At 39.5% G+C, this 19,169-nt stretch overlaps 1 protein-coding gene across 1 annotated transcript; it reads right to left on the bottom strand.

Annotated features, from left to right (window-relative positions):
- Positions 1 to 13,109: 13,109 nt before the first annotated feature.
- LOC128017565 (fucolectin-1-like) lies at positions 13,110 to 14,987 on the bottom strand. The gene is made up of 4 exons (XM_052602969.1): positions 14,894 to 14,987; positions 14,135 to 14,414; positions 13,926 to 14,065; positions 13,110 to 13,162 (listed from the first exon to the last, which is right to left on the bottom strand). Exons 1-4 carry the CDS (start codon positions 14,985 to 14,987, stop codon positions 13,110 to 13,112), a joined length of 567 nt encoding a protein of 188 aa, XP_052458929.1.
- Positions 14,988 to 19,169: the final 4,182 nt, after the last annotated feature.

Here is a 19,169-nt window from a genome sequence, read left to right on the forward strand (position 1 = left end):
ATTCACTTTCTGTTCCAGAAAGGGATGCTATGGAGAAATATATTTCTGATTCTCTAGCTTCGAAGTTCATCCACCTTTCCTCTTCTCCAGCGGGGGCGGGGTTCTTTTTTGTGGGGAAGGAAGACGGATCGTTGCGACCTTGTATTGATTACCGGGGACTGAACAACATCACTGTAAAGAATACTTACCCTTTGCCGTTGATGTCTTCAGCCTTCGAGAGGTTGCAGGGAGCGTCGATTTTCACAAATTGGACTTACGTAATGCTTATAATTTGGTCCCTATCAGGGAGGGGGATGAATGGAAGACCGCTTTTAACACCCCTATGGGGCACATTGAATACTTGGTCATGCCCTTTGGGCTCTCCAACTTCCCAGTGGTCTTCCAGGCATATCGTGTCGACCGAGAAGGTTAAGGCTGTCGTAGAGTGGCCAAGTCCAGATTCCCGTAAGGCCCTACAGAGGTTTCTGGGGTTCGCCAACTTCTACCGGCATTTTATTCGCAACTTCAGCCAACTAGCCGCACCTCTGATCGCCTTGACCTCTCCCAAAACTATGTTCAGGTGGTCAGACACAGCCGAGGCTTTACCATAGTTTACCATGATTTACCATAGTTTACCATCATTTACTATAGTATACCATGATTTACCATGTTCAAGTATGATTTACTATAATTCTAGCATCATTTACCATAGTTGACCATAGTTTACCATGATTTACCACAGTTTACCATGATTGACTATATTATACAACGATTTACCATGTTCAAGTATGATTTACTGATTCTAGCATGATTTATCATAGTTTACCATGATTTACCATAGCTTACCATGATTTACCACGATTTACCATAGTTTACCATGATTTACTATAGTATACCATGATTTACCATGTTCAAGTATGATTTATTGATTCTAGCATGATTTACCACGATTTACCGTACCCATATACGTCATGGGTCAAAAAGTGTGGCTTTCTACTAAGAACATTCCTCTCCATTCCATCTCTAATAAATTGGCTCCCAAATTTATTGGCCCGTTCACTGTCACCAAAAGCATTAGTCTGGTGGCAGTCCGCCTCAAACTTCCTCCAGCATACAGGAAATTCATCCCACCTTTCATGTATCTAAAATAAAGCCTGTATTTCATTCTCCTATTAATCCGCCTTCCCAAGTACCCCAACCCCCGACGACTCGTAGATGGGGAACCTACGTACTAGGTCAATCATATTTTGCACTCTAGACGGAGGGTACGCGGATTTCAGTACTTGGTGGACTGGGAAGGTTACGGTCTGGAGGAGAGAAGTTGGGTGCCTGCTAGGGACATCCTGGATCACTCCCTTATCGATGATTACAATCGACAGGTAAGGGAGTCTGGGGACACCAGGAGGCGTCCTTAGGAGGATCTTCTGATCAGCAGCAGCTGCAGCTCATTCCACCAGCCTACTTAATGCCCTGTCTTTCATCTCCTGTTTGTCAGATCGTTGTTTGAGGTCCTCCATGCTACATGTCTGTATTCCACCAGCTCTACTTTGTTGTGTCTTGTACCAGTTCGGTCGCTCTTGGATTAACCAGTCATCGCAACGGATTACTCACCACCACCATCTCCACCAGCGCACTCAAACACCTCATCAACTGTCTGTGCTGCCATTGAGGTCCCTGGGTCACCCACCATCATCTACATACCATTACACAGTTCAATAAATACCAATTACTCACAACTACTTCTTGTCCTTACTCACAGCCATGACAGATACAACATATAAGATTTTTTATTATGCATTCATTATAAATACGGGCTTCATAGAAAGTGTTGCCAAACTGTCTTCATAAAAACTACTGCATAAAAATAGAGAGTGCAGAGAAGGAAAAAGTGTTTTCCAACCCTCTATACACACCTTGGCAAATGAATCACCATGGGCTAGTAGATTTTTTTAGTTGCCTTGCCAAACTAATATAGTTACTATTATACTCATCTGAAAGTACACTCTTAAAATCAGCCAATCAAGCATTTCTTTTTTTAAATGATAAATGATAAAACGAAAAAATGGTTACCATGTTTGTGAATGCTTAATTGTCTAAATTGGTAGTGCTTAACACATTGTTGGTCAATGAGTGATTCTGTAAAAATTTATATTTATATATATATATATATATATATATATATATATATATATATTTATGTTTTTTCTTTTCAAAGATAAACAACAATAAAAAAATACTACTAACAATATAAAATGCACTAAGTATTAATAAGCTGCCGAGTTAATGAATATGAATCACATTTTCTGTGTTCAAATGTCTTGATGACTTATGGTTTACACAGTCCTTCTCACTAGAACTGGAAGGTCAGTTCGAGTGCATTGCATTGTGGGATGCTACTGTATTCCATACAGTGTGCCATAGTCACATACTGCACAAATACTGTCTGAAAAATGTTGGTACTGTAGGTCAAAAGGATAATGTAGGAAAATGTGCATACTATATACTGCAGAAATAGTAGGGCTCTATAATTTCCATGTTGTGGAAAACACAGGGACGGAATCACAGAATCCAGCGATGAAAGTAGAATTTACTGTATAACGCAGAATTTGGGAAAATTTGGATGAAAATATTAAAGTATGGCTGTACACTTAAGCCATGGAATGGACTTAACAGACTGTCAAGTAGATGTCTGTTTGCTTACTGAAGCTCGACTGTGTCTCGCTATATGATGAACTTCATCTGAGAGTCACTTCAATCTTTCGTCTTGTGTTTGTCAGAGCGTTGTTTGCAGTTCCCAGTGTTATGACACGGACATTGTTACTTCCCGGATCGCCATCAGACTTCACCTCATCCACCTGTTATCCTGTTTTATGTTCCTTGTGTTTCTGACTCTGTTTACTTGCACTTGCTTCCTCACCTTCATTCGCCATTACAATATCATACAATATACAAATTTTTAACTTCTTTCAAAGGAAAGTAGCTAAAGGCTGCTCAAAATGTTGCAGAATGTCACTAAATTATGTCATAGGCTAATAAGCATAAGCATATTCATGACATAATTGCAATATATTTTCATTCTACATAGTGTTAGTCTATAACATTTGTTTGTTTCTCTCATACTCTCAGTGCTCACATACTATGTTTTAATATGTAAATTCTAAATAAAATTAGTATTTTGAGTTTTAGTTCATTTTTTGTTCTATCTGTTGTTGAAATGGTGACACAAATGCAGCCCATTAAGACGACATGTTAACCAGCTCTCCCTTCCAAGCTGTCAAACATCATTTAACAAACCCACACAAGATAAAGAGAGTAACTGTGCTGTGTATTTCTACTTGTAAACTGATCATTCAGGTGAGAAGCAACATAATCTAATTTAACTGAATGCGCTGCTCCTCTCAGTCAATCAATGAACAGATCAGATGCAAACTAGATAAGGTTTATGCAAGAAGACACTAGATTTGTCGCTAGGCGCTTTTTTTTAATATTGCTAAAGGGGTCTGAAAGTTGCTGTGACAATTAGCTTGATATAAAACATATTTTTTCGATTTTTTATATAAAAATGTTACAAATAGCATATTTCTGCAGCATTATCATGATATATAGATCTCAATCTAAAGTTATTACAAATACTCAATGGTGGTTTAAAGTGAGTTTTGAGTAAGAGCATAGTTTACATTTTATAAATTGTTTTATGTAGCTTGATGCTACAGTGTGAATGGTCATGTAACGTGTTTTCCTTGACGCCTCACCAGAGCCAATCATTGATTTAGGCACATCAAGCATGCTGCACGTTTACTGGCTCACTGACCTTGATTAGCTGAACCCCTTAGGTATCGAAATTTGGTATGGAAGGACTAGAGTATAGAGGCAATTCGGTCGGTGCCTAAAAAGTATCGAACATGATACACAGCCATATTAAAAAGCAATGTTGTGAAAGTGACATGACATTCAGCCAAGTATGGTGACCCATACTTAGAATATGTGCTCTGCATTTAACCCATCCAAAGTGCACACACACAGAGCAGTGAACACACACACACACACACACTGTGAACACACACCCGGAGCAGTGGGCAGCCATTTATGCTGCGGCGCCCTGGAAGCAGTTGGGGGTTGGATGCCTTGCTCAAGGGCACCTAAGTCGTGGTATTGAAGGTGGAGAGAGCACTGTACATGCACTCCCTCCACCCACAATTCCTGCCGGCCTGGGACTCAAACTCACAACCTTTCAATTGGGAGTCCGACTCTCTAACCATTAGGCCACGACTTCCCCATATAGTGCCGTCTGTATTGGATCTGACAGGAATGGACCAGCACATGCTTTGTTAGAGATCGCTTGATATGTACTGAATAAGTGGACGTGTCGAACCAAAGTCACAGAAGGTTCCAACTATGAAGGACGTAGCTTGTCAAACCGACACACACAAAGGTAGTTTACTCTGCAAAACTGTTATCCAATCACAGGTGTGGGCGTTTACTTCCATGTCTTCAATGCAGCACGCATATAAAAACAGAGCGTTTCTTGAGCTGGTCTCGAAAACAAGGTAGAAAATAACCTATTCCTTGTTAATTTGTATGATTTTGAATGTAAAGTGGACCTCAGACAACATTAAAACCAGTTCATGACCCTTTAATGGTACAAACAAACAAGGCAAATTTGATTTCTCAAGTGTTGAAAAGTGTTTAATAGGCTGGTGCTTTTTGCTTCATTCTTTTGTAAAATGAATTTGTGAGAACATTTGATGCATTGTTTAATCCTCCCAAAGGCACTGATCTTTCCTAAAGAAGGCAAGTGTAGCAGTTTAACTACAATGATAACACATTCTACCACTCGCTCATATTTAGGTGTACATATCTATCAATATATATCTATCAACTGAATGAATCAATGAAAAATGAATATATTTAACTATTTTTGAGAAATAACTATAAATTGTTAGTCTAGTGCAATAATATAATGTAATAATTCAGATATCTTTAACCAAGAATGAATTGCATTAAATAAAATTTCACTTCAAAGAAGAACAAACAGGAGATTGTTTCAGTACAGTCCTGTTCTTCTGGAAGACTTTCCCATTGGGTTGCGTCCTCCATGTCAGTGTGACGTCCTGATCGCTCAGCGTCTGATTTAACTAAACACAGAAACAGTCTTCAGTTACCCAGTGGATAAATCCCACACAGACAAGTTTGAGGCATTTCAACTCAAAATGAGCATCTCTTACTTTACAAATCTTAAAGGGGGGGTGAAATGCTCGTTTTCACTCAATATCCTGTTAATCTTGAGTACCTATAGAGTAGTACTGCATCCTTCATAACTCCAAAAAGTCTTTATTTTTCTTATATTTATAAGAGAAAGATAGTCTGTACCGATTGTTCCCGGAAAAACACGAGCGCCTAGAGGCGTGACGTGTGGGCGGAGCTAAAAAATCACGAGCACGAGTAGGCTTTTGCGTTGAGAGCGTTTGGAAGCTGTGACACAGATCCAGAGGCTGAAATTTAACAAGAGCAGCATCAGCAAAGGCGTCTATGTGGTATGTACTGAAACTGTATATATTTGCTTAGCGGTATAGGAAAATGACTAAGTTCCACTTTACGTCGTCTTTTTTTTTTTTTTTTAAGCTGTATATGTGGAAAGTGCAGTTTGATGACAACATCGCATGTTGTTTACTTGATGTGCTTACGCGCTGATAGCTAAGTTAACAACACAGATATTTGAAGCAGTTTTACTCACCGCATGCGGTTCCAACACACGATCGTGACCCTTTTTCATTGGGATTGCATTATCCTTAAGAAATAAACGATGTGCAAATCCGGCGTCAAACTGAGCCTTGTTTGTAAAACAAGCATCTTCGAAATGCAGGGAACAAACAAAAACACTTGCACAACTCCGTTGATGCTCTGTAAAAATAAACTCCATCCACTGGTTCCTTAATGCTGTTTCTCTTTAGGTAATCTGTGCAGGGTTTTCTTGCCCTGGCAACCAAAAACACACTTCTTTTGTGACTTTTTCGCGACGCTCTCACTCTGATCAGTGAGTCTGTGCTCAGCCTCTCAGTTGCGCTGCTATACGGGAGCGCGCGCTCTTCCGGCAGAAGTGCCTTAAGACCCATATAAGGAAATTCAAAAACATTTTTGAAGTGAACTTTTGGCTGTTTGGTGATTAGATTAAATGTTCTGGACTGCTGTCTCCTTGAACTGAATGCAGTGTGTCTGTTGTGTGATATGTGAGTAGCTTGCTGATGTTTAGAATTTTTTTTCTAGTGTGTACTATTTCTAAATACATAACAAAATGTTGAAATTGAGAGGATTGGATGTATGTATGAATGTATGAATTGGATGTATGTATGAATGAGCTACCAGTGTTACAGTAGAAGTACTGAGTCATTGTGCATACTTTATCATCAAGTGTACGATAATAATTATTTGGACCAGCACAATCTTCGTTCTACTTAGTTAATGTCTGAGTAGCAAGTTACATTTACATTTAGTCATTTTGTAGACTTTTTATCCAAAGAATCTTACCACAGGGGAATACATAAAGTGATTCTTTTTAAAGAGGCAAACAGAAACAGGAAGTGTTAAAAATACCAAGTTTCAGGCATTGTCCAAATACACTGTAAGTACAATCTAGAAAGGGAAGGAATAAATAAAGAGAAAGACAAAGCTTTTTTAAATTAAGTATGAAGTCACTTAAATTTAGGATGAGAAGCGATTAGTCAACAGAAGAGATGAATGGCAGCACGTGAGTGTTTTGCTTAAAGGGGTCATATGATGAAATTCATTCTCTTTGGAGTGTGACAAGCTCTTGGTGCATGAAGAAGATCTGTAGTTGCAAATACTAAAGTCTCAAATACAAAGAGATATTCTTTATAAAAGTTAAGTGACAACTAGGGATGCACCGAAATGAAAATTCTTGGCCGAAACCGAAAACCGAAAAAGAGAAAACCAAGGCCGAAAACCGAAACCGAAACACCGAAAGAAATTATGCCAATTATTAGTACCATTGCATTTATTGCTATGACCGTGTACTAACTTTACTAAAATTAGACATTGCAATTGCATAAATTAATATTAAAGTTTCAAAGATAATTACAATTACATAACTTATTTTTTTTTAAAAATACATAAAAATACATAATTACAAATGATGCAAATATTTATTAAGCACATTGCAACAATGCACAGTATAAAATAAAATTCAAACTAAAAATTTATCCCACTCGTGTATATTTAATAATAATGTACAGGCCTACTGGCCTGCAGAAAGGTTTTAAAATGAACAGTTCTCTCATAAAAACAAAGTGCATTTAGGTGAAGTGCATTTGAAATTTTTCTATGTAGGACTAGAAAGTGCATTACTTCTCCAGTAGGCAAGACTTTTATCACTTCTGGGAATGGGGACTTCAGACAGATAACCATCTAGCTGTTGAGCAGTTGAGCTTGTCATCTGCCTGACATTTGAGAAATATTTGAGAAAGTGTATTTAAATAGGGCCAGGGCATAAATAAACATTTTTATCAAATTAAAGCAGAAATCTAGCAGAAAATCTAGCATAAATATGGCTACAATCTGATTGTATGTATGTATATATGTTTGGTTGTGTGTGTGTATATATATATATATATATATATATATATATATATATATATATATATATATATATATATATATATATATATATAGTAGCCTAAGAACAAAATAGCCAACGTATTATTATTATTTGAGGCACTTTCTTGCAGAATTCCACTGAACATATCAGACAACGAGGGTGCATGCCACTCATCTGGTGCAGAGACCAGTCTTTTTTTCTGCCCTCTGATCTCAGTCTCCTGCGCTTGGCGCTTCTCCATCTCCACGCGGGTTCTCCGCATCCAGCACGGCCTGGATCATTTCTTGTGCACGCTCCCTTATTTCCGCATCCAAGTAATGGTCTTTATAACGCGGATCAAGCACATTCGCGATGAAGTGCAGAGGATCCGAAAAGATCTCAGTGAGACGTGTGCTAACAGACTCTATAAGACTGTACTTTTCTTTGTTTTTACTTCGTGGTCCGTCTTAATATCTTTGTTAGGAGACGTTTTAGTGCTGCGAATAAAGGAATACGAAGAGAGAGAATGTTCTCACTGGTGTGAAGTGAATGTCGCGTGGAGCTCGTGGTCTGCGCTATGCAGGTGCACGTGCAGGTCGCGGTTTCTGTTTGCGTCATCACAACATTTCGGCCGTGTTGTTTCGGTGATAAAAGTCTATCGACCAAAAACCGAAAAGGCAATTTATGGCCGAAAATTTTCGGTGGCCGAAATTTCGGTGCATCCCTAGTGACAACCACTACCTCCTAAAATGTCTTGATTAAACATGACCCCACTTCTATGTCACTGTGTGGGAAAATTTGCATAACAACCCAAATGTTCACGCAAAAAAGAGAAGGTGTAACATTCTTTCTGTTGCTGTTGTCGCCGCCATGTTGTGGAGATGCTGTTTGTTCGTTGGGAAAGCGAAACTACTTTGTTTGGCCTTCCAAAAGAGGACACAACTAGAAATCAGTGGTCGAGTTGTATTTACAACAGAACAGTTCAACCCAAATATTCAGATGTGTGCAGCACATTTTACGGAGGACTGTGTCCTGCGAGAGTAGCCTACAATGCCGGTGTCTGTTTCTTTAAAATGAGGCAATTCCAACTTTGCCAGGACAGTCTGGTGCTTCTAACTCACAGTCTGTAAGTATGTTTACATATTTAATATAATTTGCCACTGATGATTCAAAAGCAAGTTTTGAGCAGAGTAACGCTTGTTTTTTGTCAATTCTCTGATTGCAAATGCATACATTGGTTTTATGTTTACACAGCACGATATGCAATGCATAAAATATACATAAATGTCACGCTGTCTGGTCTCTGTTTCCCTGGGTGTCCACTAGTGGTCTCACTTCCCCTTAGGCACCTCACTGTAGGCACTAGTCCCACTAGCCTTGTCCCTTCATCACAGTAATTGCACTCCTGTTAATTGCACCAGGTGCATTTTTCCTGTTGTCTGCATGGAGTCCTTTCCTTCCGTTTCCTTCCATTCCCAGTCTGCTCGTCTTCCGAGTTCCTCGCATTCCGAGTTCCAGTTCCTGTTTCCGTTCCTGTTCCCCTCCAGAGTCGAGTCAGAGCCCGTTGACCCTCCAGAGTCAAGGCATGTGCTCGTTGACCCTCCAGAGTCTAGGCAGGTGCTCGTTGACCCTCCAGAGTCGAGGCAGGTGCTCGTTGACCCTCCAGAGTCGAGGCAGGTTCCCGTTGATCCTCCAGAGTCGAGGCAGGTGCTCGTAGACCCTCCAGAGTCGAGTCAGGTGTTCGTGGACCCTCCAGAGCTGAGTCAGGTGCTCAGTGACCCTCCAGAGTCAGGGCTGGTCACCGTTGACCTTCCAGAGTCAGGGCTGGTCACCATTGACCTTCCAGAGTCAGGGCTAGTCACCGTTGACACTCCGGAGACAAGTCAAGTCACCAATGATCTTCATGGTCAACAGTGTTCTTCATGGGCAAGGGCAAGGTCAAGGCGCCGCCCTGGTGGGCTTCTGTCTCGACCGCACGGATGTGGTGGTCTTCTGTGCCGCCCTGGTGGTCTTCTGTCTCAACCACATGGATGTGGTGGTCTTCTGCTCCACCCTGGTGGGCTTCTGTCTTGACCACACGGATGTGGTGGTCTTCTGCGCCGCCCTGGTGGGATTCTGTCTCGACCACACGGATGTGGTGGCCTTCTGCTCTGCCCTGGTGGGCTTCACGTTTTGTCCTTCCTGAACTTGTGTTTTGTTGTTGTTGTTTTTTCTCCTCTTCTGTCTGTTTCCATCTATGGACCTGGCCCTCCGTCCCTCCCCCTGATCCTCTGCCGGTCCACCTCCCTCCTGGGTTCCTTGTCTTTGTTTTTCTCTCCGTTTTCCACTAAGGACCTGGCCCTCCATCCCTCCCCCTGATCCTCCGCCAGTCCACCTCCCTCCTGGGCTTCTTGTTTTTCTCCATTTCCCTGGGTGTCCACTAGTAGTCTCACCTCACCGTAGGCACTACCATTCCCACTAGCCATGTCCCTTCATCACAGTAATTGCACTCCTGTTAACTGCACCAGGTGCCTTCACTTATTACTCATTAGCCTCCCTATATTAACCAGTCTTTTCCTGTTGTCTGCGTGGAGTCCTTTCCTTCCGTACCCAGTCTTCTCGTCTTCCGAGTTCATGGCATTCCGAGTTCCTGTTCCTGTTTCTGTTCATGTTCTTGTTGGATTACGATTTGGATTACCCTAAATAAACATTACTGCTATTGGATCTCTCATTCCCTGTGTTTCACTGGGTTTAGGAATGTCACAATAAATCATTATAATCAGTAATTATGTCCCCACTGGATGCAACAAATGCCTCGTTTTTAATGGGTTTTAGTGGTTTTGTCTCATCATGCCGGGACACACAGCATCACAGTATGCTAAGGGGCGTAACATTTTTGTTAAACTCTTGAGGTATCCGGCCAATCCCAATGCACTGAATAGATGGCCAATCAGTGTACACCTCGCTTTTCAGATCAATGAGCTTTGTAAAAATCAATGTGTTTCAGAAAGGCAGGTATTGGATCCGCTTGTCTTATAATTATTACTTTCTAGTAGGAAGGATTATTTAGTTATCTACCTATTTCTGCTTATTATTTTCGCTGTAGTTTGTATTTTTTTTATTGCACTTACTGGTAATTATACTAATTGCTATTGGCTAAGAAGAAGTGTTATTTGCATTGCTCCCTTTCTGCACTAAAGTGCGAACTGTAGTTTCGATTTGAGGAATTGCCCTGCTATAGACCATTGGCTGTGCTAATGAGAAGGCCGCCACAGCTTTTTTCACTTTAGTTTCATAGAGTGTGGATATTATTTGAGGTCTGTGTGCTGATGCTGAAGCATTGGTGGAAGCGTTCAGGCCTCGTGTCCAGCCTTCTTGTGTGAAGATCAACCAGTGTAAGGACCTGCAACTTAACCTGCTCGACTTCACAGAGCAACGAAACCACTAACACACTAAGCTTTATTTCTATCTTCCCTTTACACACTCTGCTTTCCTGTCCTCTTTTTCTCTGTGATGTGTATCCATAACATTCCGGTTGTCTCTTGATAACTCTCTAATGTCACACGCAGACACAGCACAATCTTGCTAACTTGCATCCTATCTCTACATTCTCTACTGCACATCTTTCTTTCTTGTGGGTCTGTGGAATTGTCAGTCAACAAAGCAGACTTTATTTCTTCTTTTTCTTTACAGTCCACACTCAGCATCTTGGGCTTGACTGAGATCTGGAATTGTCCAGAAGACTTAGCAACCCCAGCTGCTCTAACAAACTGTCTCTTTCTCTCACAACCCCCGTCAGGTTGGCCAGGGTGGGGGCACTGGTCTGCTCATTTCTAAAAAGTGGAAATACTCAACCCACTCTCCCCTATGCAATTATAACTCATTTGAATCTCATGCCACTACTGTAATAGCTTCTAAAAAAACTTTGGGTTGTGGTCATTTACCTCCCTCCTGCCCAAATTATATCCCCAAATCAGGCAACCAACTTGACTTGATTTACACACGCAATAGTTTTCCAGACAACATTTTGGTAGAACCTCTACATATCTCTGACCATTTCTTCATTACATTTAAACTACATTTTGCTACCTGTGTCCCACCTAACCCTAAAAGACATGTATTTTACCTCTAAATCACACAGAAAATAAGAAACCACTGAACCAGCAAGCAGCACCTCAGCCTGGAGAGAGGTGTCTAGTAGTATGAGGTAGGGCAGTCTAGGTACTGCCCTATTAAACGTAGTTTTCACCTGCATGACAGGTGCGACAGCTTATTGGCTGCCGCTCCAGGTGTATTTAAGGTAAAGTTTGTTACCTGGGTACACAACGTACAATCATATTGGTGTGTGTGCGTGCAGCCAGGTTATGGTCACGATTTGTGCGACGTTGCTGTTGGGTACAGGCTGTCCTTCGCTCCAGAACGCCTGCATATTTGCAGTTCGTCGATTAGGGATAAAGCTGTGAGTAACTGAACCCGCGTGTTTAGTGATTTACTTCTGGTGCAGCTGCTCGTGAGCACTTCGTTGCTGTGGACAGCAGGGCAAAACTCTCCTTAGACGGCGTTAAGACCGCACTGTTTGTTCTGCTGCTATTTTTATGACTGTGACCGTTTTTGTATTTGATTATTGCTGTGTTTGCTTTTTGTTTTTCACACTCATGCTGTTGTTTTTGGTGAAGGGTGGCTAGTCTGAGTCGTCATTTAAAGAGATTTACTGTTAACGGTGCCTGCTTAACCCCACCGGTTGTTATATTGCCACCAGCAGCGTGTTTTTGTTTAATGTTGACTTAAGTTTTGTTAGCCGAGTTCTCTTCAGCTTTAAGTTTTTTTGTTCTTTAACTTTATTTATTTTTATATTTTTTTTGTATAGTTTGCTTTATTATTTTCTGGTTCTGTTCTCTTTAACCTCTTGCTGCTCCATGATATGTCTAGGCTCATGAGCTTTTGGCACGAACCTAGTTGAGTATTTACATCTCTCTGTCTGACCCCTGTAGCAAGTAAATTGTCCATTGATGTTCCCCACCATGGTTTGAACTTATTCTAATGCAAGTTGTTGGATTGAATGTGAGTTGAACTAAATGTTTTATTTTGCCATTTGAGATCTGTGTCTCCCTCACTTAGAGTGTGTGTGGTGTGAGTGTTTGTGCATGGCATAGTTGGTTGAGTGGTGTGTCTTAGGATACTCACTGTTCAGCTAGCTGCCCTACTGGTAAGCCTCAGCCGGAAAGTTTCTTGGTTTTCTTTTATTTTCTTTGTTTGGTCAACACTTTTTTACATTTGAATTAATTATTGTGAAATAAAAGCATTTTTTTATTTATATCCAAGTCTCTTGTATTCAGTGGTAACGAACCTGTGTGCTATATTTTTGGGTATAACTTTCCCCGTTCATAGAAACAGGGTGGGGTAGTCTGTGCTAATTATTGTATTCTAGTGTCAATTCTTGCCCTTTACCGGCAAGAACATACATCACATGTGAATCAGTAATTGCTTATGATACACCTTGTTATTAGTTTGTACCCATAATCGGTTAAGAAATCTCTGTAGAAAAATTGGAAAAGGTGGGCTAACTTTCTGCCAGGACATTATTCATGATGTTTATAGACATTTCCTGTAAGCCTACACAAAATGTAAATCATGATTTTAAATAGAGGTAAAATGCTTGTGAAATATCAATAAAGAAATCTTTTTCATATTAACAAAGTAATAAGTAAAATTTTTGCCCAATTTTTATATACATTTCTTAGAGTGTGGCATACTAACAAACTAATGCTTAAAACTATAACTGTTCAGAATGTGTAGTTTTTACATAAAATGTAATTGTTTAAAAATGTGTAACTGTTCAATAATCCAATGTTGAATTTAAATATAAAAATATCTAATTATAAAAAAGTTTTGTGTATATATAATGTTTGTATCATTTAAAAATATATTTTACATTACATTATTTTTCCAAACATATTTAAAATGAACAGAGACAAATCATATTTTTGTTGAGATTTGAGAAATCTCATTTAGTATTCTACACAATGACGTAATTTTCCATCATGTAATAACATCATCAAAATAATATCATAATGATATCACAACGTCATTTAGCAACTTTTAGCAACAAATCAGCCTGCCTTTAGCAAATTTCCCTGAAAATTAGTTGGCAACACTACTGCCCGCAAAAACTAATCTGTACTTCCAATAAGATTCTGTGTGATCCGGAGTTTCCCATAAGGGCTAAAAAATTCCCCACACAGATTTCACTGCAAATTCGACCAACAGAAAGATGCTGGGCTTGAAAGTGATATCTTTGTGAGCGGTGGTTCATACATCTCTATACTATTGACAATGGATGGACCTATTTTTTTCCACGTGAAATTTCACAAATTACCTGTTCCATAAACCTCCACCTCACACAGCACGAGATTTCTCTGGATGCCAGGAATGTACATGTTCACATAACGACCTTCCATTCCACCACAAAAGAAACTGACAGAACTGCCTGCTGGAACAAGTGAAGTGACACCACATCTACAGAGAGAAAGAGAGAAACCACGATACAATCAGCTGACACGTTCATAACTGTTTTCATAACTTCACCTGGGATTGTTGTTGCCGTTGTTTTCCAGAGAGTTTCCGATGCGGATCTCTACTCCAGTCGTTTGCTCCGGACAGCAGTCGGCTCTGTTGGTGATGGTCACGTTGTAAATGTGGTAAGAATCCAGCAGGTCCAGCCTCCACCACGGGTTGAGCTCGTTATCTGTGTGGGAGCAGGTTGAGCCTGGACCTGGAGCGTATCTGATGCCGTCGATGGCGTTTGAAGCTCCCCAAGTGGAATATATGGATGACTGTACAGCTTTTCCTTTTAATGCCAAATTCTCTGAAAACATGTAAAGAGACAAAGGGTCAAGACCAAAATGTGTGAAGTTTCAGTAGATTCCATTTGGTTTCAAATAATATATTCCAACCCAAAACACTCAATTCCATTTACTACTACATTTTAAATCTGAAGTTAATATTTTTAATGTATTCACACTTAAATGAACTTTACTATGAGCAGTTGTATTTTATTACCAACATTATCAAATATTAATAAATACTATAAGTTGTGTATTCGTTAATGTTAGTTAATGCATGTTAACTAATGGGACATCAGTTACTACTTTTTACCTTCCAAGTTTTCTGAACTCCCCTGAATGGAAAAGACACCTGTTACAAAAACAATATATTTCCATTGCTTTCTGGGATGTCCATCAAGGTTGTGTTGCATTTGATTCTTTAAAAAAAAAATCATAAAGAATATCTAAACAGCATCTATAATTGTACATCATCAGACTGATGCGGGTCATTTATACTCACCCAAAAGTAAGAACAGATAAGAGAGTTCCTCCATCTTGTTTGTTAAATCATCAACCAGATACTTGTGATGGTCAGATATGACGAGAGCATGCATCCCTCCTTTTATCTGTGTTTCTCATAGCAGCTCGAGTCTCCATTCTTGCTGAATATATTTCACACATCACAGGACCTCCAGAATTGCTTTTCTCAGAACACCTCTCAGGTCAAGACTGATTTACTAAACAAATCTGGCAAAATGCAAATAAGGATGAGGACTTCACAGAAGAGTACACCAAGTTTCTTACACCTTCCAAGTAAAATTCAAGCACTTCCAATGACATAAAAATTTTCCAGCACTTTACAACTGTGGTAAATTACCTTTTACATACATACTCTTACCTCAGTTAAAGCACATGGACAGATACAACACAGACACACCTTACTTTGTAACTTACCGAGCAACAAACATTCCTGATTAATGACTGATGATTCCACTGCATCTCGTGGACTACACCACAAATTAATTCTTGTTTACATCATTTCCGCTGTTTATTATGACGATATTCGAGAGAGTCCAGTCCAGTGACGCATGATCTGAACACAACTGTAGTGTTCAACACCATGTATGATTAATTATAATGTCAATAATACCTACCCTAATGCTGGGGAACCCTGCATAAAGACTGTATGCATTTTAAGCTGATCTTGAATGTATACTACAATAACACTTTCATTCATTTCATTTTCTCTTTAATCACGACAGTCTTAAGGCTTAGTTTAACTGAGCAGGGAAACCTTTACCTTTATCTTTACATGCTCAAAGCGCACACTCTCCCATGAAAAACAAAACCAAGCAGTCTTGATAGGGGGATACTCAATTATCGGTTTACCATAATTTTTCATTTCGAGCCATTGCTGACTGAAGCATCAACCTCCGGTGAGAGGGTTTTTTTTTTCTTTCTGTCCTCTATCGGAAAGGGCACACGTTAATAAAGAGCACAATACAGCCACAGGTGCAGACTCGAGCGGAGCTGCTTATTTTATGAAAAACAATGATTAACCATTAAGTAAGAAAACTAATTATAATGAACCAACGCACTGCATTTTCAAGAACTTTTTTTTTACCCTGAAAACTCTGCATTAAATTTCAAGCATTTTCAAGGATTTCAAGCACCCGTATGACCCTGTACGATGGTGAACGCAACGAGTATAAAGCCTTGACCATTTGGTCAGGTGCACACAGTCATCAGAGGCTCGCAGTGGAGCAAGGTGAAAGCATAAATCCTGCTTATCGACGACAGGACTAGCACAATATGATACTGTATAGATTACTTTAAGTAAAGACCTTCAGAAAGGCATTGAGTGGGACAGCATCCCCTTACAGAAGAACAGAAGTAGCGAAGGGTGCTCTCTTATAACAGCTAAAAAGAGCAGCATGCCCCTTTAAAGCAGTAGAAATATGGTCAATACTCAAATTTAGGCAACAGCATTAGCCCTTGTCCAGATAACGTTTAGCATTGATATGAGCAAAATTTATGATCTGTACATTTATATCAAACGCTTTATTGATACACCAGTTAGCTTGAGCAACAGCATATCACTGATTTAAACACAGTGTGTTGGCAATAGTCGATAAGTTTAATGAAAGCATCCCCAATAGATGAGCCTGAAGCAGCAGTCCGTTCATATCGACAGCCTTGACATCAGATTAACAAGGCTTGTTGGTAGATTTAACTGGTAGTGTCACCGGTGTGGTGATACGATAGCATACCTAGCAAACATAACTGAACAATTAGCTTTGGACAATGAGCAATGTCTGAAGCATGTTCGCCAAAATAGCAATAAAATGAAAGAAACTTTGCTTAGCTTCATGAAGACATCCAGGGATGAGTTAAAGGTGAAATTGACAGTTGTTCGTGGATGAGGGGAAGCAGATATCGTGTAAAGTTTTTGGGTCAGTCGTATTAGTACAACTTTGGTGATGAATCGCGGGCAAAGTGTCTAAATCAATTGATAGGAGCTGTGCTCGCTCAGATCACTTCCAGTCCATCGATTGACAAACAACGCTGTGAATTTGGTTAAGTTAATGCTTCCTATAGAGATGGATTCACCGTCTGATTAGTTCCTGTGTGAGCGATAGCTGTTCCGAGCCATTTGAGCATAATTACCGAGCAGTAGTTCCATGTATATATGTCCTGTGTCTAATTGGAGAATGGTAGTGATTGAAGCTATTTGACGGCTGACCACATCAGCTGATCGCAACCTATGCCTCCGTGGCCTGACTGAACTAACGCTGTGCTCGATTTATATCATCTGATCTCATCTATGTGGGACATCTGAATGAAAGGTAAAATATACAACAGTAAACATGGACGCTAAATTATACAATGTGAAGGGAAATTATTTTTGAAAAAGTTTTTTCTTCAAGGTCAAAAATTTCAGGTTTTACAATTCTTGTAGCAACAATTTTAAAAATAAATGCATAAATAAAAGTGAATTTCTGGTATTTTTGACTTGTCATTTAGTGTGACGATTAAAATACTCTGATAAATCGTTAATGAACAGAACTTTCTGCTGATAACAACATTTAAATTCTGTGATGTATATATTTATTCTGTTTTGAATTTTTGTTTATCAGACACTAGATTATCAACAACATACTGTACGGAAAAATGAAAATGTAGACAATGTAATCAACATTTCTTTACACTAACCAATTATTCTCCTTTCATGTTTTGTCCATTTTAAACCCCCTTTTAATTGCTTTCTCAGGTTGTATCCAGGAGATTGTGTTTTGGTCTCTGGTGGAAAATTGTACAATCATTGAAAATTCACTGATAAAAAAGGGATTTCTGAGGTAAACTCAAGATTTCCACTGATCTGACATTGTATAGAATAGGTAAAACTCAATAGAAATGCATTACAATATGGGCGAGCCAGTGGAAATTCTCATAACTATGCAAATCACCAAGAACATAGTGTAAAAGTACATCTGTACAAAGCTGCTTTTGTTCTTCGTATAGTGATGAAATCTGGAAAAATTGTTTTTAATCTCTACATGTACTGTATGTTAATTACAGTAGCTCCTACATACCTTTGCAACAAACCATTAGGCCGCAGCTGTTAGAGAGCTGGACTAGTTACCAGAAGGTCAATGGTTTGAGTCTTGGTGCTGGCAGGAGTTGTAGGTGGTGAAGAGTGAAGGAACAGTGCTATATTCCTCCCTCAATACCCATGACTAAAGTGCCCTTTAGCAAGGCACTGAACCCCCAGTTGCTCCCCGGGTGCTGGATATATAGCTGAAAACTGCTCCGGGTGTGTGTTCACTGCTCTGGGTGTGTGTTCATGGTGTTTGCACTTGGATATGTTAAATGCAGAGCACCGATTCCGAGTATGGGTGACCATACTTGGCAAATGGCGCGACATTCACTTTCACTTTAGTTAATCTCTCCTGATTTCCACTCCATCAGTCTGATCGCTGATCATTTCCATGTTGTTTTGTGTGTATTTGAATGATCTCAAGCAGGGTGTAAATCTAGAGCTCCACAGGAGTCCATCATCTGCTCAAACCTCAAACAAAGACCTGTCCCTTCATACAGATCTCAGACTGCACACATTTTTGGCTGATTTGCCTCACACACAGACATAAGCAACACTGTAAGCTGTAAGTGTTCAGAAAGACACTTTTTTTGTGACATGGATCAACTGGAATGTTTTCCTTCAACTATATTTTCCTCCACATCCTTCACAATATGACATCTTCTTTTGTGAGGTCAATCACCCAACATTCAAAATATTTTAGACTTAAACTGAAAATATATTTATCATCAACATAACAATGGAAACTAATTCCATATTTTCTAATAATATTACCAAGGTGTAGGATGTATATTGAAAATAGCAGAGGACTTAGGACAGATCCTTTTGGCACTCCATACTTTACTTGTGATAACTGAGATGAAGCAAGTAGTTTGTAATTTTAAAAAGTGCAGTTTCTGTGCTATGGTGGGGCCTGACTGAAACTCTTCATAGAGATATATTGTTTTGCAAGAAGGAGCACAATTGTGCAGAAACAACTATTTCTAAAATTTTAGACTTAAATGGTAGACTTAAAACGGGTCTGTAATTTGCCAGTTCATTAAGATCTATTTCATGTTACTTAATAAGAGGCTTAATAACAATCAGCTTGAATGGTTTTGGGACGTGACCTACAGATAATGGTGAGTTAATAATATTGAGAAGCGGTTCTTCAGCTACAGGTAACAACTCTTGCAGTAATTTTGTGGGTATAGGATCT

Source organism: Carassius gibelio, chromosome A7, assembly GCF_023724105.1.
Source record: "Carassius gibelio isolate Cgi1373 ecotype wild population from Czech Republic chromosome A7, carGib1.2-hapl.c, whole genome shotgun sequence".
In the NCBI taxonomy this organism is placed as follows: Eukaryota; Metazoa; Chordata; class Actinopteri; order Cypriniformes; family Cyprinidae; genus Carassius; species Carassius gibelio.

Excerpts from the sequence above, each read along its gene's own strand:
- LOC128017565 (XM_052602969.1), bottom strand. The coding sequence starts at position 14,987 with ATGCATGCTCTCGTCATATCTGACCATCACAAGTATCTGGTTGATGAT. Across the intron at positions 14,066-14,134 it reads AACGGCAACAACAATCCCAG|ATGTGGTGTCACTTCACTTG; the intron begins GTGAAGTTATGA and ends TTCTCTCTGTAG. Across the intron at positions 13,163-13,925 it reads GGTGGAGGTTTATGGAACAG|GCTTACAGGAAATGTCTATA; the intron begins GTAATTTGTGAA and ends CATTTTGTGTAG.